The sequence below is a fragment of the Drosophila persimilis genome, unplaced genomic scaffold (genome assembly GCF_003286085.1).
Source record: "Drosophila persimilis strain 14011-0111.01,24,50 unplaced genomic scaffold, DperRS2 tig00003933-arrow-pilon, whole genome shotgun sequence".
In the NCBI taxonomy this organism is placed as follows: domain Eukaryota; kingdom Metazoa; phylum Arthropoda; class Insecta; order Diptera; family Drosophilidae; genus Drosophila; species Drosophila persimilis.
In genome coordinates this window covers 2428845-2452951 of record NW_020825706.1, presented here as the reverse complement: position 1 = coordinate 2452951, position 24107 = coordinate 2428845, and the positions used below count along the sequence as shown (strand labels likewise).

General features: G+C 43.2%; 2 protein-coding genes across 11 annotated transcripts in view; one reads left to right on the top strand and one right to left on the bottom strand.

Moving 5' to 3' along the window:
- Positions 1–24107, bottom strand: part of LOC6594323 (dystrophin) — a 177037-nt gene that overhangs the window by 132821 nt on the left and 20109 nt on the right. For 7 of the 10 annotated variants that reach the window (XR_003409391.1, XR_003409392.1, XM_026994623.1 and 4 more), the window contains exons 3-15: positions 20662–24096; positions 20281–20595; positions 19920–20225; positions 19296–19798; positions 19142–19229; positions 16426–17442; positions 16100–16332; positions 15879–16040; positions 15657–15816; positions 13899–13994; positions 13698–13824; positions 4820–4983; positions 4636–4741 (exon numbers count right to left, since the gene is read on the bottom strand). Coding sequence is in view for 7 of the 10 variants with exons in the window: in XM_026994623.1 (XP_026850424.1) it covers positions 4636–4741; positions 4820–4983; positions 13698–13824; positions 13899–13994; positions 15657–15816; positions 15879–16040; positions 16100–16332; positions 16426–17442; positions 19142–19229; positions 19296–19798; positions 19920–20225; positions 20281–20595; positions 20662–24096 (6712 nt within the window). In the remaining 3 variants the exon portion in view is untranslated. The remainder of the gene's footprint in view (positions 1–4635; positions 4742–4819; positions 4984–13697; positions 13825–13898; positions 13995–15656; positions 15817–15878; positions 16041–16099; positions 16333–16425; positions 17443–19141; positions 19230–19295; positions 19799–19919; positions 20226–20280; positions 20596–20661; positions 24097–24107) is intronic. The other 3 variants (XR_003409393.1, XM_026994625.1, XM_026994626.1) reach the window with 1 other exon arrangement.
- On the top strand, positions 9508–11252 carry LOC6594324. Its single transcript, XM_002019866.2, has 2 exons — positions 9508–9644; positions 9699–11252. Exons 1-2 carry the CDS (start codon positions 9642–9644, stop codon positions 11001–11003), a joined length of 1308 nt encoding a protein of 435 aa, XP_002019902.2. The 5' UTR covers positions 9508–9641; the 3' UTR covers positions 11004–11252.

Here is a 24107-nt window from a genome sequence, read left to right as displayed (position 1 = left end):
AGGCGAAAGGCTGCAATTAGAGGCAATTTCGAAACAGAGTCATGGGAATGGGTGGGTAGAAATCCGCATGCCACGCAGAGCGGCACAGGCACAGGCACAGAGGCAACGAATGGAGTGCGTTGTCCTTTCAGATAATGTTCTGCCTGCTGCTGCACTGGTGTTGCAGCAACAGCCGCTGCTGCACAGCACTAAAATTGCATGTCAAAGACAGATTTACGAGCGGCACACACACACACACACACACACACACACCATAGAGACGATAGAGAGACGCAGATACACCGCACCCCATATGTACGTGCCCCAACACTCCCACTCTTCCTGTGTGATAAGAACTTTCGGGGGCAAGAAGTTTCTGGGTGACTCTTGCCCTGGTCGAAAACGGGGGAAGGGGTGGGGAAACCCCCAAAGAAAGGTGCAGTCCCCGCAGAGATTGCGATAATACCTCGTAAATAATGGTTTAATTAAGGCCTCGAAAGACTTACAAAAATAACAAATTAATTGGAAGGACCTTTGCTCTATATATATATCCTCTTATAATCGCTATCTCCTAAGCAGGTCCTTGTTCTCTAATCATGCCACCTCTTTGCTAATGGACTATGGGCCTCAGGTGACCCTGTTTTTCCGCTGCTGGAGAGGGGTAGAAATTCAATTCCATTTCGGGTTGAGGTGGAGGTGGGAAAACAAATTGAAATACAATGCTCGTCGCCTGATGGCCATACTTTTGCCAGAGTTTTCTGGCCAAATGCCAGAAGTTTATGGCCAACAACAAGAGAGGGAGCCATTCTCTGGCCACAACTGTCAAGGTTTTTGGAGGGGTATACACAAACATGTGTGTGGCATCATTGGCGGGCCATCAGCCACAGAAAGAGGTAGAGGAGACAGCGGAAAGTCAGTGAAAGAGGCACATGAAATGAGAAAAGTAGTTGTGGGAAAGTGGAAGTAGAAGAAGATTCAATTGCATTTCGATTTAAATATCTCCCAAAATGCACTTGAGAGACTCATAAAAGACAGACAGGCAAAACGGATAGAAGAGCTAAGATATCCAGTGTCCCAGGCCTAAAAGTATCCAGCCTCTACTACAATGCGTTGTTTGAAAGCCAGGTGTTCAAACAGCCATTTAGTTTTTTTTAATTCCGGCTATAATAATCAACCCATCTGATTGAGATCTGGCAATCTAGTAGATGATAACCCACTTTATAATTCTGTATCTGTTTTTTGTTGTATCTTCCAAATGAATACCGAAAATTCTTTCTTCAGGCTGCACTCCTTTGATGAATGGGTTTTAAAAAGAAAAATAATTAAAGGATGGTCTCTTGTTACCCAAAATATGAATCAGAAAATGTAAGTAGGTTTTGAAACGAAGATATATTCATGAAAATTAAAGAAATACCATCTATGGAATCCTAGATGTGATATTTGGTAGATGGTAAGGTACTTGCATTATTCTCATTAATTCTTTTAATTCTAAATCTTAAATTAGAAAATATTTTAATACAAATTTAAAGAAAGTTTCAGCAAAAATATAGAAAGTCCTTTACTGCACTGGGAAATCACAACAAAAGCAACTCCCGAATGCAAGAACAGGCCCTATGAGAGGGAGAGGCTGGCCCACAGAAGCAGCAGCCTCGCTGCAATACACAGAAGCCAACGACACAGAAGCCTGTGTGCAACACATTGTGGCACGTACAAATAAGCGTAGGCCGAGAGGGGGGGGGGGGGGGGGGGGGGGGGCACAGATGGAGTAGTGGGACAGAAGGACAGGACGTTGGACAAGTTACAAATGTTTATGACAAACCAAACATCATAATAATATGTAACAAGCAGTGCATGCTACATGCTCCAGCCACTCCATCCCTGCCCCCACCCCCCCATCACCCCTCGTAATCCCAGCCACCAAACAAAGAGCAGGCCATAAAAATATTTCAGCTACCATTGGGTTCTTCCTCCCCCACCTACGCCACTCCCTATCCCGCCCCTCCTTCCCCCTCACACTCCCTTTCCCCCTTGTCAATTAAATGTCAACTGGCATAAATGTTGCATGCCTCTTGCTCTCTCCCTGCCTGCCACAGCCTGCCACATTAAAATTCCGCAGAGTAAAATCTACAGAGAAAATAAGAGGGCAACAAAAAAAAAACAACATTAAAGAGCATGCGCCTCCTCTAGAGGCACAAATCTCTCTTTGGGCAGTGGCTCTGCAACTGTGAGGTGGGTTTGAGATTCAACACAGCCCAAAAGTATGCAAGGCTTTTTCGCGTGCGTTTTTAATGCATTTTTTGTGCCTCTTTGAACACCACTCGCTTTTCAGTGGGTATTCATCAATTGATCAGATGATTTTAAAACATAAAAAGAAAGGTAGTCTTAACCTTATAAGTTCAGGATCAGCATTAGATTAATGATTCCTTATAGCCATGTTTTTCTGTCATTCTGCAGTCGCTTCTAAGGCAAGTATTCCTTAAGATCTTTAGATATCTTACTGAAACTTTGCACAGATCTTTCTTTTCTTCTGCAGAAATCTCACAAATCCGAAGCAATACCATCGTTTCACTAGATCTGAAGAATATGGATGGTAGTTTCTGTACGAGAGTAGAGTACTGGTAGACTGGACCTTTAAGAGTAGTTTTTGAGTAGTTTCTAGGTTCTGTGAGGGTAGGTATCAAATGGGTGGCTGCATCTCTTGTTTCTGTTCGTGTTTGGTTTTGATTTTATTTTGGAACTTTTGAACATTGTCTTTTGACTTTTCTCTCAGTCTCCGAGAGAGATACCTCTCTTTTTTGCTGTCTTCTCTCTGTCTCCCTGTGTTTTCTCTCTCTGTCTATGTTAGACTCTCTCTCCCGTTGATTGTGTGTTTGTTTTTGACATTGTTTCCTCGGCCACAGACAGACAGGACATTCAGACAAATTAAAGGAGTTTGAGCGGCGGTGGGGAGGATATAGTCGGAGGTTCACGGCCCCATTATGCAAATGTTGACGAGAGTCTCCTTAACCACATTTCCCATTGCATTGCCAGAGACCAGCACCAGCCTTGACTCCAGAGCGTTCTGTGGGGGCACTCTCATGTTCTGCAGGACCTTCTGTGGTGTGCTCTGCTCACAGTCCGAGCCTTCTCTGGCCCTCCACTCACTTTCAGAGCCTTCTCTGGCCCTCTACTCACTTTCATAGCCTTCTCTGGCCCTCTACTCACTTTCAGAGCCCTCTCTGGTGCTCTGCTCAGTTTCAGAGCATTCTGTGTCGTTTCTGCTTCGCTCTATTACCAATTTTAAGTGGCCATCCATTGGGTGTTGTTGTCTGTTTGCTGTTTTCACTACAAAACTCTCATATGTCTCGCCTCAGCTCCAGCTCCTGCTCCTGCCATGTGTCCTTTCTCTAGCAGGGAACTTTTCCTCTGAATTCCCTTTCTGTGCATTTCATGCACTTTATCTGTGTGTGTGTGTGTGTGTGTCCTGTCTCGCCTGGCGGAAATTTGTTTGCACTGAAGTGATTTCTATGTGTCTGTGTGGGGGTTGGGCTTGGGGTAAAGGAAATGGAACCGTGTTCCCAATGTCACTCCCTCCCCTCCCGTTCCTCCAAAGGAAAAGGACGAGAGACAGGCAAAAACCAGGCCTAATGAAATTTCCATACGAGTACGGCAGAATGTAAGCCAATTTGGGGACAATTTCATTCAAACATTAATTGCAATTGCAACTGAATTTGTGATGGCATTTTGCCTGGAATTTATAGCAACAGAAATTGCTTGATGGATGACATAATGATTGAGTTACAGAAGGCAGTGAGGAGGTCCTTGATTGGAAGGTAACTAATGGGAATCATCTCTGTTTTCAAAGGAGGAATTTATCAAAGGTTAATGGTGATTAAGGAGTAGGTATTTACGGGGGAAAAGTGTTTTATTTCAAGAGGAAATTGGCTTGGATTTAATGCGGAAATTTGCTCTTAAACGGCATACGAAATGTTCTTTAAAATTAAATCCACAAAAGGTTTTTTTTGGAAAGCTTTACTGGATTAAAATCCTTCAGCGAAAGGTTTCAAGATATGTTTTCTTTAGGTAGAAAATATTTTTAGAGGCTTTTCACTAACATATCTCAAGAACTACACTGATTTTCATCTATACAACATATTTTGCCTCGTTTTTCATAAACCTTACCCAAAGATAACATATTTCCACGCAGATCTATGAATTTGGGATAGTTTTCAGGGCTGGCATATTGTTATTTTAGTGACTTCTATAGAAATATCTTCAGGAACAAAAAAAAAAACTATATAGAAATACAATAATTTTCTATATATCAAAATCCAAAGGAATAGTTCTTATAGATATCAAAATTCGATATATACATGTTCAAATTTTTATAGAAAGTCTTTCTATAGCAAGTCATAACCGTACTCTTATCTTTTCAAGACACAATAAAGGTCCATAAAAATCGATCTTCAAGAACTATTTTGAGGAACCTTTAAGAAAGCCATAGAACCCATGGACCCATAGAACCATAAAACCCTTCAGAAAAATAAGATTAAATTGCGAATCCTTAGAACAGATTCTTTTGTCGTAAATGTAGCCCAAAACAAACCCAATTTCTCCAAGAAAATCTTAAAATTTAAGCAGCTTTTCCATTAGTATTTTGCATATAAATTTCCTTACCTTTCTCCTGCAATTGCTGACGCTTCATATCGCCTTTGAGCACTTCCGCCGTGTGGACCAATTCATTGAGTTGTGGCTTTTTCATTTTCAATTCCCGTAAAACTTTCTGTTCGTTTAAAATAAAAGAAGGGAATGCATAAATAGAGAGGAATGCTGTGGAGGAATGTATAAAGGATAATGGCACCTCCTGCTTCTCGATGGCCATGCGAATGGCATCCACATCCTCGACAAGGACACTCTGTATCTTGATCATGTTTTGTTCCCAAGTCAGCCAATCGGAAATTTGCAGCACAGACTTATCGAAGCTGCCGGCCAACGCTCCACTGCCGCTCGGTTCGTTATTGTATTCTGTGGAACAAATGACAAGAGATAGAGAGGAGATTTTTGAAAAATTACTGCTGTGGGAAAATGGGAAATATTCAGGGGTGGTGGGGGAGAGGACTCTTTGCTAATTAGGTGCTCCAACAGTGACAGGTTCTCCCCTTTCATTAGCCCGTGCGTCACTGCTGGGAGAGGGGGCGATGACGATGATGATGATGAAGTTGCTCTCTCATTAAAACGCGGGGTTTTGGGTGGTCCTGTGGTCACCCTGTGATGGTTCTGCCTCCAACTTTTATCTCCTGCCTGCTGCCGTCTCGCTTCTTCTTCTTTTGACCACAATGGGGTCAGTACCAGCTGCGTATTGAATATCTTTTCCTACCTCTCTCTTTTTTTTCCTTTAAACTGCAATTTTATTTTCTCGTTTTTCTCAGAGTTTTCCCCTTTGTTTTTCCTCGTACATTATCCTTCTTTTTTTTGCACTTATTTTAGTCTTTTTTTTCTGCGTATTTTTCTTTATTTTGCCCTCTTATTTTTCCTTTGGTTTTCCCTCTTCTGCCGGCTCCAGAATCTCTTTACTTTGTTGCACATTTGAGGCAAAAGGCAAGTAAATGAAAAACTATTTCAATGAAGCAAAAGTTTCAAGTGTCTTCAGATGATGGACAAGCCACAGTGGGGCAATAGTCGAGGACTTAGGCAACTGAAATTCCGAATTCCAGGAAATATTTATTAATTGTAGAGAAACATGGCTTGAAAGCTTCTATAAAATTTGAATAAATTGAAAGAATAAATCTCAGTTCTTTTGGAGTGTTATTCCTTAAAGATTCTAGGTTTCAACTCTCACTTTTCCTCCTCTAAATACATATAAAAGGCGGGAAGTCAGCTTTTGTGCCTCGACAAAAACGTTAGCCCTTACTTTTCAACATTTAAATGTATGAAACAGGCCGAAGAAAAAGTTTTCAGCAAATGTGCCTCGACAAAAACGTTAAAAGTCTTAGAGGGCTATCCTTGTAAGCCTCTTAATACCAAAAAAATACTAAAAACCCAGTTCTTGAAGGAATTTAACCCCCGATTTTAGATCTCTTAAAATCATAACCCAATAAAAATTATAATTTCCATCACCTGCTACCCACTGTGCACAAACCGATTCCTTTGCTTGTCTTTTTGTATCCATCTCTGCACTGTTCCACTGCCACACTTGGACTCGAACTCGAAGTCAACCCCTGGCCAAAGAAAGGGACAATACTTGACAGTACAGTGCACCAGCACAGCACAGCACAGCACAGCACATAATAATATTATTCTTGGGTATCGGGGGGATCGCCCCTGTGTCTGCTTTTCCCCCTCGCATTTTCCCTCATTTTTGCTGCCCATTAAATGACAATTTTCAATTGGAATGCCATTCAAAGCGCACAGCAGAGCTCAGGGTGCAAATATCTCTGCGAAAAACTTGAAAAGGGAAAAAGGAAACACTTGAAATACTTGTGCGGGGGGCTAAAAAAAAAAAGCGCAAAGAAACGAGCAGGCGAAAGAGAATCGAAAGAAAAGCTTAAGTAGGCATAGAAGCAGAAGGCAAGGAGAAAACGAAAAGGTGTCTTCCTTTGTGAAGGGAGCCCCAAAACTTTGCTCCTTCTCTGCAAAAGTTATGAAAGTTTCCCTCCCTGCCAATAATCCGTGAAAACAAAACCAAACTACGAGTAAAACCAAAACCAAAACCAAAGGCAAAGAAAATACAAGAAAAATAGTCCGGTTTTCTTAGAGAATTTTTTTAATACACTTAAAGATATATTATTCTGAAACATTCATTGGAATATGATCAGATTTGGCTGAAACTATAGTTACTAGAGTTTTGCTTTTCTTATTGTTTAAACTAGAAGAATATTTCCTTCAAATACTAGTCTTACAAGCGAGCCTCTTTTTTTTAACCGATTCCGACTGAGATCTGTCTGATATCCTATGAGAACTCATGATAAATTAATCCGATTATAATGAAACTTAGTTAATCCATTTATATACCCGTAAAACTAGTACTTCCAACCTTTGGTTAATCTAACTTCAGAAAGCACAGAATAATAACTGATAATTCCTATGATACCTATATGATATAGTGATCCATATAGGATGAAACTTTGGTTAATTATATATCCCTATATTAAACGACTATTTCGAACGATTCGCTGTTATATTTTCAGAAACAACAAACTTATAATCGATTAAATCTTTGATATGTATAAAATAAAGTCAGCCGATTATGATCTGATTTAGCTAAAAGATGTAATCGTAGATAAAACTTCGTTTTTCAAAGCCTCATTGAAATATCTCTAGAAGGAACTGAGCTATGACCGATTTTTCTTATGATATCTATACGTTATAGAGTTCCAAACTCCTCCCCACAATCAAAATACCCTTCCCCTTTGAAGGGCATACAGAACAAACAAAAAAACATTGACTTTGTTTTCTGTGTGTGTTTTTGGGGGGAAATCTCCCATGTCCCGGACAGGATTAGGCGCGCTCGCGCGATGGACGCGTCTGCAAGGACAAGGGATTTGGGGGCGACAAATGCCAAGTCCAAGACGACAGTTGAAAACGTTCGGATCAGGGCATAGTCCTAGGGCCCGTGTCAAGTTGAGGAGGAGGCGTCTGAAAGCATTTAGAGGCGAGTGGAGGGGCTCCAGCCAGCGAATGAATGAATGGAGATTTTGAAGCACACAAGAAGCTGTTAGGCAAATATATATGCAAAAGGAAAACAGGAGTATAAAAAAATTATATGTATGCGAAAAAAAAGGAAACCAGAAAGAAATAATAACATGGGCTCCTACACAAAGGAGGGGGGTGGGGGATGTCCTCTCTCGAGTAGCAAAGTGGGAGAAACACGTTAAGTGTAAAATTTTCTTTTCACTTCATTCCCTGATGAATGTCCCTCCCATACGCGTATGTGCACCCCTTTGTGGCAGGTGCAAAATGGTAGAACATATCATGTATAAAAAAAAGAGGAAGAAAACCCAAAGAAAAGCAAAGAAATTGAAAGGAAACGAGCGGAACCACTGATAGCACTCGCTGCCTACATTTTCGCCCGCCCCCCCACGCCCACCCCCACTTCTTATCACGGAAGCAAACGCGTTCGGTCTACCAGGAAAATGTCATAATTCATTAAAAGCCAAAGAAAGCGTGAAATTCTCCCCCGAGCACTGCTGTCACTCAGAAGGAGAAGCTTCTGCCTCTGCTTCTGCTTGTGTTGCTGTCCTTTCCTGTCGTCCTGTTTTAAAGGACACCACCTAATATTGAGGACACCTGAGCAAAGGGCAAGAAACTCCTTTTTAAAGGCTCAAAGGCTCAAGAGGTTCGCCAATTTTATACACGACCTTGAATGGCATTTAATTTGTGATTTTCGTATTTTTGCGGGAAATAAATTTGAGACTTTTTGAGGAATGTTTGGTGCATACCTTTAATTTATTCCATTTTGAGTTGCCTTAAATATATTTGGCATTAATTTTAATATGGAATTCATTCACATTTCACTTTTAATTCATTTTATGCACTTCGTTTTTATTTGTTTACATTTAACACCTTTTTGTTATGATTTTTAAGCATTTCTAAATTATTTTAAAACAGTTTTGATGTCAGTATTGAAGTTTAAAAAATTGAATCATTTATTATGTTAATATTTTTTCATTAAACTGAATATTACCCGAGTATCACTTCCATTCAAGGATTTTCAAACATTTTTTTAAGAATATTAAACCTAGAATTTATTTGTTAGTTATTTTGATTGAATATTTTGTGCATATTTTAATATTCTTTCCTTCCTGTTCAAACACTATCCATTTATATATTCCCAATTTCTTTATTTATTTCCTGTGTTCTGGGGGACTTGTTTACTTCCTTGTCGCTGAACGTTTTCTTTTCAAATGTTTCGCTATTTCCGACAACAGCTGTTTGAAGGCGGCAAAAACAGGAAGTCTTGAAAAAAGCACAGGACCACACAAGCACCAGCAGTTGAGATGAATAAGAAAAATGCTTTGGTTTAAAAATTTGATGAAGTTTGCATTTTTGAAAATGAGTCACACATTAACCAGCTTTCGTCAGTAAGCACAGAAAAAGCTGTTCAAGCAGTTCACCAAACGGTTAACAGTTAGCAATATTCCTTAAACGGTTTCACAGTTTAGACTGCTTGTTGCACTGACCGTGCAGAAAAAACAACCGCAATTTGAATGAAATAATAAAAGGCCATGCAGTTCCTGTAACAGACCAAAATAATACATAACTGCAGATAGAAGAAAACTAAACGCCCTTTAAATCCCTGATATTTAACCACCCACAAAACTCCATAAATTATTAATCCACACAAGCAGTGCAAGAGGTTAACAGTTAAGAATTTCAGGCAGAGTTTGAAGCAGTTTAACCGTTTAACACGTTTAACGTCCAAAGCAGTGGTTATCAATTTGAATTCAAATTCAAAGAGGGTAGGTTATAACTTCAATGAATTTTTAGTAAGCCTTGATTTTTTTTTAGCTAAAATTCAGATGTAACAAGACTACAAATCAATCAAGACAATCAGAAACAAATAACTCTAGCAGTGAAACGGAACGATCACAAGCGAAACACACATAAACACGGCCAAAACGGGACACACGCTACAATACGACCCAAAAAAAAAAAAAAAAAAAAACTCCTAGGAATTCTTAAAAATGGTAATACCAACCCATACCAGCCACAACGTACCTCTAAAACTCTACAATCCCTAGACATCACTACCCAAATACTCTTCGATGAGACGGAAAAAACCCGACCAAGCGAGCTTGGATGATTCGATACGGAAGCGCATGTTCCGGTTGAAATTCCAACACACCGAACCGCTGGCCGTGAATCTAAGGGAATATGGTTTGATGCAAACCAGCCGCAAGGCGGACACGCCGTATCCCCGGGCTGAGAAGGCCATCGATCCGAGTCTGCTGAAGGCGCGTCTTGTGGAGAGCAAAAAGATGTATGGCAAGGACCTGAAGAACGTCCCCTCCATGCAATCGACGGGCAGTGCGGAGGCACACAACGGACAAAACCTGCAACACATAAGGAGTGTGGAGGCGGCCCCAGGACCCATGCGAGACAGTGCCAGTCTTCTGTTGGGCACGCCCCATCCCCGCAAGGGCAAGGCCCTCGATCCCAAGTCTCTCATCCGACATCTGAGCACAGCCAAGGTCAGACGTTCATCGTTGTTGGGTGCGGCTCGTAGTTCCTACGGACATCTTCCCTCCTCACGCCCCTCCTTGTCGGCTCATGTACGGGAATCCGACAGCGCGCAGCAATCCAGTCAAAGCCCCTCGGCGCTGACCAAACACAACCTCGGCATTGGCACGCCGCATCCAATTAAGGGCTACATCCTGAATCCCCATGATCTGACCAAACGCCTGGAGGACAAGGTCGGCAAGGCCGGCATGGCCACCACAGCGCCCCGAAAGGATTCCCCTTTGAAGCGCCCGCAAGGCCAAAATAAGGGGAAAAAAAAGGTGAGCATTTCATTGGAACGCGTCAGCACCGAGGATATGAGACAAACCTCCTGTCTGAGCTTTGGTTCGGCGCGCCACGACGGCGCCAGCCTCTCGGGCAACAATAGCAGCTTCCTGACGGTGGAGAGCAGTCATGAGTCCACCAGCTTCTTGAAGATGTCCTTCGAGGAGCGGCGGCGTCTCTTCTACCAGGCAGAGTTCACCATCGCCAAAAACGGGCGAAAGATGAGCGACGTTGTCATGGCAGTGCCGCAGAAGGTGGTGGAGATCAGCGACAAGCATGAATGGCAGGGCCACGACGAGGAGGCGGACGAAGAGCTCGAGGAGTTCATAAAGAAACAGGGTCTGATCAAAACCGAACGCGATCAGCTGACCATCACAAAGATGCCGCCAGCGACACTCTCGAGACGGTCGAGCGAAACGGACTCCGTGAGGAGCCGTTCACGAGGCAGCCGCAGGAGCTCCATGAGACGCTATCGCTCCTCAAAAAAGAACATCAAATTTAGTGCTTCCGATAAAGAAAAGAAGCCGCATCCCGACGTATAAATGAGAAGAGAGGGGGCCAAGAGTAGAGAGGGTACTGCAGAGTGAGAGAAGAAAAGTGGGAAAAATCCTCAGTTCTCTTTTCTTACTCTGAGTATCTCACTCTTTTGGCAGCAGTTTTTTTGAGCAAATTTCAAGTCTAATTCTTCCAAAACCGATCTTTTCTTTCGATCTGATAATCCTTTATTCATTTAATACCAAGCGATTAATCTTAAAAACGTTATGTTTTACGAATAAATTCCAATCATTGAATATTTTAGTGTTGATCAAAGAGTCTATTTTGCAGTGTTGGCAACGATCAATGCGAGATTTCTTCTCTTTAGTGGGAAAAACCTTTTGGAAGCGTTTTTATATTAATTATATCAACTTCTAGGATGAATACCTGACCTAATCATTGACCTACTGGCTTTTGGTACAGGTACTAGAATATTTTACAGCTTCAGTGTAAATAAAATCGTCCTTAAATTTGGAAAATCTTCAGGTTTTTGCGTTAAGTCCATTAAATCCAAAATTTAGTTGAGATAGAATCAGGAATTTTCCAGGAAACCTTTTCTTTAAAATTAATAAAACAGGAATTCTCTTTAATTGAACTCCAGTGAAACAAATACTGCATTCTTTAGGATCTGCATCCCTGAGTGAAACATCAAACGGAGTTCCATTAAATGATAATCGTTTTGAAAGAATTACAATTATTATCTGGCAATCCAATCCGCCATCCGACAGACAGTTCCTGATACACCTTTATCGAATGTTAATCGAATCGAAAGCCAGAGATACGTATTTGCTTCTGGCAATGAAAATATCTCTCTCTTTCCCTGGGTGTTTTTTTCTGTTATTTTGAAATATTTATCAGCATCTGGTTGCATCTGTGTTATGGCAACAGGCAATACGAGACAGAGGCAGTGCCACCAGAGTGCCACCGGCCTCTGCACTCTCCACTCTCCTCCGTGTTTTTGTTGTTGTTGTTGTTATTGTTTTGTCTGTACAAGTAAGTCAACACCGAAAACATTCACATAAAATGTCAAAAGTGCCATTGACATGCGGCATTTGGCTGCTGCTGCCGCCGATTGCCGATTGCCGGTCCACAGGCGACTGAGCGGACGCATGCTTCACGGGCTGCCCTTTTTTCAATACAAAATATAAACAAAAAGCCAGGGAAATATATGTGAAAATAAAGGGGAATATGGTGCTGTTGAACACCCTGTAATGGGGTGTTGCAGGTCTTTCAAAGCAATCGAGAAAATGAGCGGAAAGTCACAGATGGGTTCTGTATTTCTGTGTTGATGAAAACTACAGCCTTTTTAAACATAATCAATGTTTGCTGCTTTTTGCTGTTGCACAATAAACTGTTAGAGAGCCTCCTTTTTGGTGTTGGTTGGGAGTCTCTTTTTTGGATAATATCTTCCTTAGTGTTGGTTAGAACATAGAGCAGTGTTTGTAGCGACCCGAGAGACTATTTTAGTATTGATTAGAGCAAATAACAGTGCTGTTAAAGACGTTAAGGACGCCTTAATTGAACTGCTTTAAAGCTATTCATTAAATCTTTTAGTATATCGATCAAACCAGAATCCAACCATCCATTCGACCCTTAATGCTACCCTAGACTTTCATCATTCTGTATAAAAAAATTACGCTTTTCTCGGTCCCATAAAAAAAAAACTATACAAAATAAATAAACAAAACAAACAACATCCAATACCAAAAAAAAAAAGAAAAACAACAAAAAAAACCCATTCAGAAATGCAACAAAACTGCATACGGATACAAAATACTTTTGTGCGGTGCGTGCTTTTTCAAGAGTTTTTCCCTTTTTACGTTATTTTTTTTTTGTCTGTGATGTCTGCTCATATTTTTGCCAAAGAAAATACTACCACAAGGGGAGGGCTGCCAGTGCCCGTTCCAGAGATTATTGAATTTCAATTATGGTTAAATATTTGCATGGCATTCGATAACAATACACAAGTTTTAATTGGGTTTCTAATGAAAACACAAAAACAGTCTTTGGAAAATGCAAAATTAATAAATGAATAGCTCGATGGGAAATACGAGAGGGATTGTGTGGAATATTTAAATAGATTTCTGCAAAATATATATTTTGAAAGAGAATATTGTTGGAAATTTCAATGATATATTGATTGGGTTACATTTTTAGAGGATTTTAAGGTAGGAGGAAATAAGAGAATTTGTTTTTTGTTTATTCCATCCTAGCTATCTCTTAGAAGGCCCTTATCTATCAGAAATCATCCTTTAATGAGATATCTGCATTGGAAAACAACTTTTTTACAGATATTTCTATCAGAAGTAATTCTCCACAGACTTCCAATGAAGAAACAACCTAATATATACTTTATTCAGCCATCTAATTCCCTATCCTTTCCTTTTCCCTCATTATGCAGCAATAAAAAAGCATTTAAAACCTCCTGAAACTAACTTTACCCAGAGCCACATGCACACACACACACTCACTTTGAGTCCTTAGTTCTTATGTACTTAGCCCTCAATTCTCCATCCTCTTAGCCCTGTCAACAACTCTTTCACTGTCTTCCCTACCATTTAAGCCATCAACTCGAGCGTAAGCCAAACACAATTGAAGACCACCAGAAACAATGCTAGAGCGGTACGATGGGATACGATCTTGGGGAAAACTATTACAAACAATCAACCATCCAGTGGTGAGGGGTGGTGGGGAAAACTCACCCGAACGTTGGGCAATGGGCGGCACTCTTTGGTCGCTTTCCTTGCCATTGGAAATTCGGTTGCCATTTCGCAGTTCCGTCAATGAGAGCTCTATGGCATCCGCATGAGCAATCAAATTGTTTTTCGTCTGTGAAAAGAACAGAGAACAGTAGTTACAGAATGGAAACACAATGGAATGGTTGTGTAGATGGATGTTCATACCTTTTCAATTTCGTTCATCATGAGGGGCGTAACCTTTGGCATTTGGGCGTTCTTGCCAATGGCGCCGACAATCACCTGTAAATCGTCGTGACGCTCCTGCAAGAAAAGATAAAAATGCAGGAATAAAAGATGCATTTAAAGCTTTAAAATGTGTGTGTGTGTGTGTGTGTGTGTGTGTGTGAGATGGGGGGGAAACGGAGGCTCCAATACACATACGGAAACAAAATGGCCAACAGCGATGGGAATTCAATTTCAATTGCATTCATGCAAGGACTCTCTTCCACTCTGTCTCTCTCTCTCTCTCTCTCTGGGGTGACTGAAATGCGTCTTGTACTGGTTGGATGATGGAGGGACGGTGGCTACCTCTCCTCCTCTGACAGCATTTGCCAACCAACAAAATTGCATTTGATTTTGAACCTCGCGTTGCGTTTTTTTTTCGCGCCCAAACCTGAATTTTCCGCAAATTTACAATCAATCAGCGAATCAACAAACACACCACAGAAAATATATATACAGAAGAACCGCCTCCACTACGAGATGCCGCGCTACTGAAGAGTGAAAGAAGCGCAACAAAAAAAAACCAGAAATAAAACTAAAAACTGAAAAAGAGAAACATATTGTATGTGTGAGGGGGGTTGGGGGTCGTCTGTAAAATTAGGTTTTTCCAATTCTCTCGCTCTCGCGTGTGCTCTCTCGGAAAATACGGAAAATTCGCTTTTCTATTTTTGATTTTTTTTATATTCCTTGCGCTTGTCGCCATCCCCACATTGGGGCCATAAAATCAAACAAAACAACAAATGATTGCAATGATTAATGGATTGTGATGTCGTCTAGGGATGGAAACTTGTTGAAATTCGGGCACTTTTTTGTGCCGGCGGCGATCTATCATATGTTCGGAAGGGATTTTATTCGCTTTAAAATTTGAATTGAACATCTTTTTGGAGCAATGAATAAAGGAAGTTTCCAAGAAGCTACTAGGTCTTGTTTAAAACAGAGAACTTTCGAATCTTTAAGCGCTCTAATATTTTCCATAATTCTCCAACAATTTATTTCCTTAATTCCCCTTCACTTCATTCCCATTTAATTTATTCCAGAAATACTATAAAAATATGTTCTTCTAAGAAAGAAAATTACGTTCCTTAAACGCTTTAATATTTCCCATATTTCTCCCGCAATTTCTATCTGATATTCCCTCTCCAAATCACTCTTTAATTTCTATACCAAATGACATGCTTCATTCATAAATTTTCTTAGTTTCAATTCATCAAAAATCAACGAAAGAAAGACCAAAGAATATTTCTTTGATAAAACATGTCATGTCCAACCCTTCAAGCACCCATCATCCATCAAATGCACATCCCATGACCTCTCCTCTCTCTTGATGCTCTCTTATTTTTTACTATTCTGCTCTTAAGTTCTGACCCACAAAGGAAATCTCCTACTAAATGCACACAAATGCTGCCATCGTCGTCGTCGTCGTGTAACTGTGTCAGAAATATGTATTTTTAGGCCTTCTAATGGACCCATTTAGCCACGCTAGAAATACTGTGGTGCCGCCTCCTCTGCCTCTATAGCTCGGAATGCCTCGAGAGGGCAATTAACTTTCTATCAGAGCTGTTCCTCTGTGTGTGACGCGTATGAGTAATGCCAGACGATTAAATAAATCTCGTAATTTCGCACAACCAGATGTTCCCCGCAATGCACAGAGATCTCTGGCATCCAGCCAGAGATGCGATGATCATCCACGCGCGAACTTACATTGATATCATCCATGCGCTTCTCAAGATCACCGCTGGACTTCAAGTCCACAGGTTTCTCAATCAAGACATTAATGCGACGCAGTCCCTTGGTGACAAGTTCTTCAATGTTGACGCTTTCCAGCGGTGGAGCAGCCGCACCACTTCCCATGGTCTTTGATCTGTGAACAAAGAACATTCCCATAAGTGACAAGCACACAACGATTTTTCTTTGATATCAAACCTCGCTTGTTGCACTTCTCGGAACTGTTCGCGGAGTATGATTTGTGTTCTCATGACCAAACGAGAGATGCTTCCCTGTCGGCCATGGGTCTCTAGAACCAAAGAATCCCCCTGGGATATCAATGTGGCCGCATCGGGTGCTATCAGCAGTCGCAAATCCTCTCTATAAAAAGATACTTTCATTAGAAAAAAGATTTAAAATGGTATGTACTCCTTTCTTACGCTTCACTCTCATGACACTGTTCGATCTTGGCTTTTGTTAGCTTCAGTTTATAGATCATCTGCTTGGCCTGTTTATCGAATTCCCTCACACGATCATCCAAACTCTTGGGCTCTTGGGCTCCCAGCGGACTCTTGAGGGTCACATTCGAATCATCTGCCGGCGAGGGCATCGAATGCAGGACCTTGCTCAAAAATGAGGCCGGTTTCTTGGCCGAGGGCGTCTCAATGCGACTCTAAAGAAAAAGAACAATCATATTTATAGTAGAGATAATTATAGTCTTCTTTTTTAAGATATTTTCCCTTGAGATTTGGTTCCCCGAAATTACCGTATCACTATCGGAGTCAATGGTTGGTGTCATTTCCAGCGAGAAACGCGGTATCTCCTCATCGTCGGAGAATACCAGAGGTTCTATATCGAAACCGGACTCTTTGTCGGGACTATAGAAACTATCGCGACCTGGGGATTCGGGTTCCGTGTCGGGTGTCCCTGGCTGAAGGTGACGCCACCGCTTGGGCTTCGACACCTGAGGGGCTCTGGGAGCGTCAGGGGTCTTGGGACCATCTTCATCTTCCTCCGAGTCCCTTAGGATGTCCCGCTCGTTGGCGATTCGCTTGCGTTTCTCATCAAAGGAGATGCGATGCTTTTCCACGCGCAGGAACGGTGTGCTCGTGTTGCCATCGCCAGGACGCAGCAGCGTCTCCTCATCATCCACCACTGTGGGCAGGGGACTCTCGCACAGCGAGTGCTTGCTCTTGGTCAGCGACGACGAATCCGAGTCCTCGGAAAGATCCACTATCTGCACAGTCTCCACATATTCGGGCACAAAGGGCTCCACACTCTCCAGAATGTTGACGGTGGACACGATCTCCCCCTGATGCGGTTCCATAGCTCCAGATCCAGATCCATGGTGGATGCTCTGCACCGACATCTTGTCGTTCTGGATGTTCTTCACCCTGATCTCAACCATTTGAGCGGGAATGGCAGGCGCCTTTCGCTTCGTTTTGTTGGGTTTTGGCGGTGGTGAAGATTGGGAGACATTCGCAGGGTTCAGCGATATTTGAGAGAACAAAGTGCTGGATTCTGCCAAACGGAAGGTCTGTGGGGGCAGGACATCAGGCAGCACCTGCTCTCCACTTGCTTCGGATGGGGTCTCCACGGATTTTGTGGGAGACTCTGTTGGTGACTTTGTAGATGGCGATTCTCCAGCCTGGGGTGTCCGTGCACGTCTCTGTCGCACTGTATCGCTCACCACAACGATTTCCGTATCGTCATCGTTTGGAGACTTTTGTGTCGAGTTGGTATTCAACGTGGTGGCTTCATTGAAACGTGTTTTCAACACATCCTGCGCAATAAATGCAGATTTTTGTATAAGTACCAAAACTCTTCAGACTCTCCAAAAATATAAAAATGGTTTTCCATAAGCCAATGAAGCCTCAAACGCGATCAATGACATATTAAATAGATATCTGTACATTCGTACAAACTCTCCAAGCTCTCCAAAGGTATAAAAATGATTTTCCATAAGCCCATGAAGCCTCAGACGCATCCAATGACATGTTAGATAGATATTTTGTACATTTAATAAAGTCTCCAAAAAAGCATTTATCATTTGGTTTGGTGGTGAGGCGCAGGTAGTGGTGGTTTTTTTTTTTTGTTTGGTGGTGAGTCGGTGGATTTTGAGGGATTACGGATTACATTTTGGACGCAGCCGCAACCATTTTTGAACGCCACAACAAACGAAAGTAAAGAGGTTCTAGTATTTATAAAAAAAAAAAACTCTACACAATACAACAAAATTTGAAGCGTGAAAATGACACCAAAGTTAGACCCCGGTAGAGCTCTAGTGATACGGTGATTTCTGGTTTTATACATGGTTTGGTTTTTGGTTTTTATGGTTTATTATTATTATTTTGGTTTTTGGGATGATGATTTACCAACACTGGTAATTGTTGGTTCTTTGATTAGCTTTTGGGTGGAGAGTGGAGAGATTATTGAATGGTTTTATGAAACTTTGCATATAAAAAAAAACATTTATGGGTTGAAAATTATATTAAGATTGAAAGTGGAAGAAAAGCCAAGGATGGAGGAAGTATGGTATAAATGGAGGAAGTATGGTATCGATGGGTGTACGTATATGTATAATGAAGGTTAGGGAGCAATGGACAGTTGAATTAGCTGTATATTGAAGCGGTATTGCATTCGTTAAGTTTTACTTTTTAGAATTCTAGTCAAGTCTCTCATCCTTCCATTTCTAACTTTCCAACACTTTTATTTTATATTTCTACCTTTTTACAATACTTTTGTAACATTTTTTAACACTGGCATCAGTTTAAAAACTAGATAAAATAAAATTTAAGTTCATTTCTTTAAAGTTTTCAATTTGAATCCATATTAAAAGTCACCAATTCCATTTCGGTTTATTCCACTATTCCACAGTGTTACCCACCTTTATCAGTCTTAGTCTCTATTAAGTTTAAATTCTCACATATTGTTCTTTAATTTCTATTTCAACCAAGGCCAAATAACATCAATTCCACTTCATTTACTTTCAATGCCTAAATGTCTTCTTCAATTTTCAATTCATTTCAATCAATCTTAAAGCTGTCTGTCTATTCTCTTAAATCTTAAATGGAGAGCTGTTCGAATGCATCAAATGTACAAATGAGGCGTAACATAAGGAGGAAAAGTGGAGGACACGAAACGAGAGAGAAATTCAATTCCATTTGGCGAGGAGATGTTCAAGTAGAAACAGCCACAAAACAGAGGTATGAAGAGAGCGAAGGAATGAATGTATGAATGAATGGATTGGGTAAGTGGGTGGTAGAATGGATAAGGTGTGAAAGGTAATGTAGCGAAATGTGGAGTACGCAAATGAGAGGACAGACAACAAGCTGAACTTCCAAAATGGTAATTGGATAATAGACACAGATAAATTCCGATGCAAATGAGTGACATAGAGTGCCAATAAGCATATATTATGTACAAAGAGAGAGGAGGAGTGGAAAAGCTTTGCGTAATTAAGAGAATTATGCCGTGCTTACCACAACAATTGCAATGACTTGTTGTTGCAGCTTTTCTATTTCCGGATTCGATGGGACATTTATCTCCTTCAAATCATGCTCCATTGCTCTGAAATATAACAAAATGTACATTCAATTATTCATTCACTTGGGGAAAATTCAGTTCTAGACAAACTTCAAAGTCTCCAGGGAAATGTTGTCCAAGTTCTGCAGCGTGGCCTTCATTTCGGTGAGCCGCTTGATGATATCCGCACTCGTGAGCTTGTGGTAGGTCGCCTTCAATCCGTCAATCCTCTGACGAGTGTCCACCATGCAGCTTTGATCACAGGATTTACTGTACTCATTGTAGTGCTCCTCGCATTTCCTTAGCACCTCCTCAAAGTCCAACAGAATCGAGTTACGATCGTGTACTTCTTGGGGCGATTCAAAGCGTCGTATCAGAGTATCTGCCGAATCGAAGCACTCTTCAAGATTTCGAGCTAGCGACAGGAGACCCTCCAGAAACACCTTCGATTGGGTCACATTCTCGCCCAGGGCATTGTACAGATGCTTCAGAGCATCGATTTTCTGACTCAACAGCTTCGGCGACTTTGTATAACGATCCTCGCATACCCTGCGTCCTGTTTTGATGGTACTCTCAATCTCTGCCTTGATTTCCGAGAGTGTGCGATAGATTTGCTATAAAAAAGGGAAGAGATTTTCTTTAGAAAAGGGCAGAAAAACGTTTCTGGCGAGGCACACGTGGTTCGACCTCAAGATATTCGTTTCCAAAAGAAAGGGAACGTCTGATTCCACTCACCAAACACTTTTGATACTGCGCCTGCACCGTATTCGGTCCGGCGGAAGCCACATCCAGCACCAAAGTAGATCTCTCCACGTTCCTGAGATCCCCATAGGCGCGATTCAGCCTCGATTCATAGGCGGGCTGTGGTGCCGTACATTTGCTAAGCTTCGCCTGGCACGCCTTGAACCTCAGTTCCATGAGGTTTAGCTGCTCTTGGAGGCGATTGGCGGCACCCATTTTGCCATTTCTCGTGTGTTCGGCTATCAGTTCTGTGATTTCCTTAAAGTTTTGCTCATTTGTGATGAACTCCCGCGCCAGGCGCTACAAAGAAAGGGCTTTAGAATCATTGCAGGCATAAATCTCGTCTGAAACCCACCTGAAAATCATCTGGCAGATCCTCAATGGTCACATCATTCTCCAGATGCTCGCTAAGTATCTCATCGACGCGCGTTAGCCATGCCTCGAATTGAACAATGCACTTTTCTGACTGCTCTGCCTCGCTGACCTTTTCCTCCAGGAGTTCTGTGCGCTTTTTGGCCTGTTGCTGCAACACATTCCATCTGTCGACCATGTCCTGGATATCCTTACGCATTGTTTCGGCCATGAATTCGTTGTCAATTAGCTCGGTGCCAATTTCCTGAATCTTCTCCAGCCATTCGTCAGAGTGGGAGCGCAATACATTCTCCAGATCCTACAAGGAATAGAGGATTAAATGTTAAAATTCACTAGTAAAAGAGTATTTTTTCTCTCTACTCACATCTAATTCCTCCATGATCTCTTCTGCATCGGCTGCATTCTCTGGTGTATTTCGTATCTTGTTCTCCAGTCGATCCAAGTAGCCCGTTTCGCTGACCATAAACTTCTTGAATTCGCCCAACTGTGTGGATATATGCTCCAGTAGGGCCGTCTTGGCGTACACCGTTTCGGTGACCTCCGTCCAGCGGGCATTCAGACGCGTGAATTGCTTTGCCAGGGAACCGTACTTGGATTCCTTCTCCTTGTCCTGCAGCTCATCCATCTGTACGAGCAGATCTCCGCCAAGTTCGTTGAGTTCTCGGAAGGATGTGGTCTCCTTTTCGCAGGACTCCTTGAGGGTCTGGAACCGGCATTTGCTTTGGAAGAGCTCATTCGAGTTGGGTATATCGGCCACACCAGATTTGGGTGTATTTTTCTCGAGTTCGCTGAGCCATTGATCGGTTTTCCTGAGCCGCTGCTGGACAACGTCCATCTGTGTGTGGATTTCCAGCTGCTGTTGTCGCTGCTCCCGATGCACTTGCTCTACCTTCTCGTACAAGGCGTTCAAGGTTCGTATCTGTGATTGCAGGAAGTCCTTTTGTTGGGGTTCCGCTTCCTTGATCAGAATTTCACTGAAATTTCGTGCACTTATGACATCGATCTCCAGCTTTCGCAGATCTTGACTCGTTCCACTGCCGGACTTTCCATCCGCGGCGGTCTGCAGTACGGCTATAATGGCATTGTATTCAGCCGTAAAGTGATTCAAGTTCTCGATGGCTGTCGTCTGCTTGATCACCCGTTCGTTGAGCATCTCTGGCAGACGCTGCCATGTGGCCTGGAGATCTTCACTCAGCAGAGATCTGGGCAGCCTTTCGTATTTGGTTTTCAGGTTTTCCAATTCATCCACCAAGTGGTTCAGCGATTGCTGTTGATGCTGCATGATCTCCAGAGAGGAAACGCGCACTTTTTGGCTCCCCACCTTGTCCATGAATCCCTTAATCTCTTCCATTTCCCTGGAGAGATTCTCTCCACCTCTTTGTTGGATGAGCGCCTGCAGTGCCTGCTTCATGTCATGCCAGCTGTCGTAAAACAGACCAAAATCCTGCTTCCATTCCACCAGGGAAACATCCAGCTCTTCTGTGGCCTTCTTGGCTTCAGCTATCTCCAACGACAGCGATTCCATGTGGCTGAGACGCTGTTCCAGTTCCTCACCACTGGCCGTGCCCGCATGCTGCTTGTACCAGTCCCGGGAGTCGGCCAAAACGAGCTTGAAACCCGTCAAACTGTTGTAGTACCGCTCTTTGGCGAACAGGGTCTGGCTCTCGCTCTGCTGTGTGGCCAGACGCTGTGTGAGGAGGCCATAGCGCTGCTCCAGCTGCTTGATGTGCGTGTCCTCGAGGACAAGGTTCCTGGAGGGGTCCTCCAGTTCACAGACTTCATAGAGTTTCTTCAGCTCTGGCAGGGTGGCACTCTTTAGGTGATTTTCCGCCTGAAGTTCCTTCAGAACATCGCACTGCTGACGCAGACTCTGTCGCTGGAGCTGCTGCAGCTTCGATTCGGCCTCTTGGACATACGAAAAGTGCTCCATTATTTGCATTTCTAAGGCATAAAAGTTTTCCCCATTCCGTAGCTTCCTCTTCTTAGTGGCAGAGTCATGCGAGAGCTCTGACTCTTCATCTAATTCCTCGCCAAAGCGTATGATCATCTGATAGTCCACCCAACCCTCGGGACGTACCACTCGACTGTCGTCATAGCTGGCACGATCTCGACCAAAATTGAAGCCCTTCGTTTCGATGCGCACCGTCTGAACCTCCAGAATCTGTTTGAGGGCATCCAAACGATCCTCGTAGCTCTCGAGCTGTACGAGGACCCTCTCGCCACGATCATCGCCATCCTGGAGCGTGGCGGCCACCATTTGGCGTAGATCGATGAGGTAACGCTGCAATTCCAGCAGATCCTTGGCACAATAATTGAGTTCGTTGATCCGCTGGGTAATGCCGCCGACATCTGTGACATCCTGGCACTCCATCTGCTTGAGATCCTGCTCCCGAGCGTCCAGCCATCGCGAGATGCATTTGTATTGCTGGAGTTTCTCGGTCCGAAGATCACTCCACTTGACCACATGCGACCAGCGCTCGCCCAGGGCACTCAGACGATCCTCGAGATCGATAAAGTTACCCGACGTATCGTTCACGATCACCACCATGCTGCTGAGGCTATCCACCAGCTCCTGCTGTTCGGAGAGATCTGATTTCAGGGATCGCGCCTCCACCAGCTGCTTCTCCGCTTCGGGCAACGTGGGCCCAATGTCGCTCATGTGGGAAATGCGATCTTCCACGTTGGTTAGGAACTGCCGGAGCTGCTCTAGCTTTTGCTTCTGAAACTCTGCCAATCGCATGAGGATCTTCGCTTGGACATCGAGGGCCCTCAATCGTAGCGTCTCCCATCGTTCATTCAGTAGCACCATCTGTTGACGCACCTCGTTCTGATCCTCGAGACTGAGACCGGCTCCTCCGGCCTTTTGTGACTCGTTAATCAAGTTGCTGCCCTCTTCCAGGGCCTCCCCCACGTACTCCTGGTGTTCGGTGAGCTTCAGCATAAAGCTTTCGTTTTCATGAAACTGAAACTTTGCCGTTTGAAAGTCCTGCGGATCGGGTATCTCCTGTGAGAGCAGCTGCTCATCTTCCAAAAGGAGTGTTAGCACAGCCTCGAGGGCCGTTTGATACCCACTAATCTCTACGCTGGCATTTGTGGCGGTGCTCAGGGGTCTCATGGATGATTTGAGCTCTACAGTGGATCCCTTTTCCAGGCTGCCGCCGCTCTCAGAGGTGTAGATCTCCATTGTATCGAGCGGAACCTCATCCAAATCTGTGATACTCGTGCAGGGCACTCGATCCTGCTCCGCCTGCTGCTCCTGCTGTTCGCGCTGTGCCGCTCTCATCGACTCCATGGCATGATACAGACACATCACGTACATCTGGATCGATTTATTGTCGGGCTTGTGCGTGTGCACATCCTCGGCATCCAATAGCTTCTCGATTTTGAAGTGTCGATGCGCCAGATCGAAGGCCAAATGAAGACGCTGCAACGCATGCTGTTGCAGGGCCGCCTCCAGATGCAGCTCCTCCAAATGTGCCGCCAAAATCATCAGAAAGGCCCTGCCATCCGCCCAGGAACTGGAGAAATCCGTCAGCTGCAATCCCTGCGGCTCTGTGTACTGTCGCGCCCAAGCCAAAAGGGATTTCTCCACGCCGTTGCTCGAATGGCTTTTGACTAGATGTTGGCCATTGAACTCCAGGGCAATCAGCCAAATGAGTCCGAGGGTCAGCTTCGGATTCCCGCCGACAATGTCATCACTGGAGATGTTCACCAGCTTCACGCCATGCTGCTGGATCACATGAATCACTTTGTTCAGGTTATTGATGTGATGGACACGCATGCGTCCCTTTTCGGGTTTCTAAAAGGAGA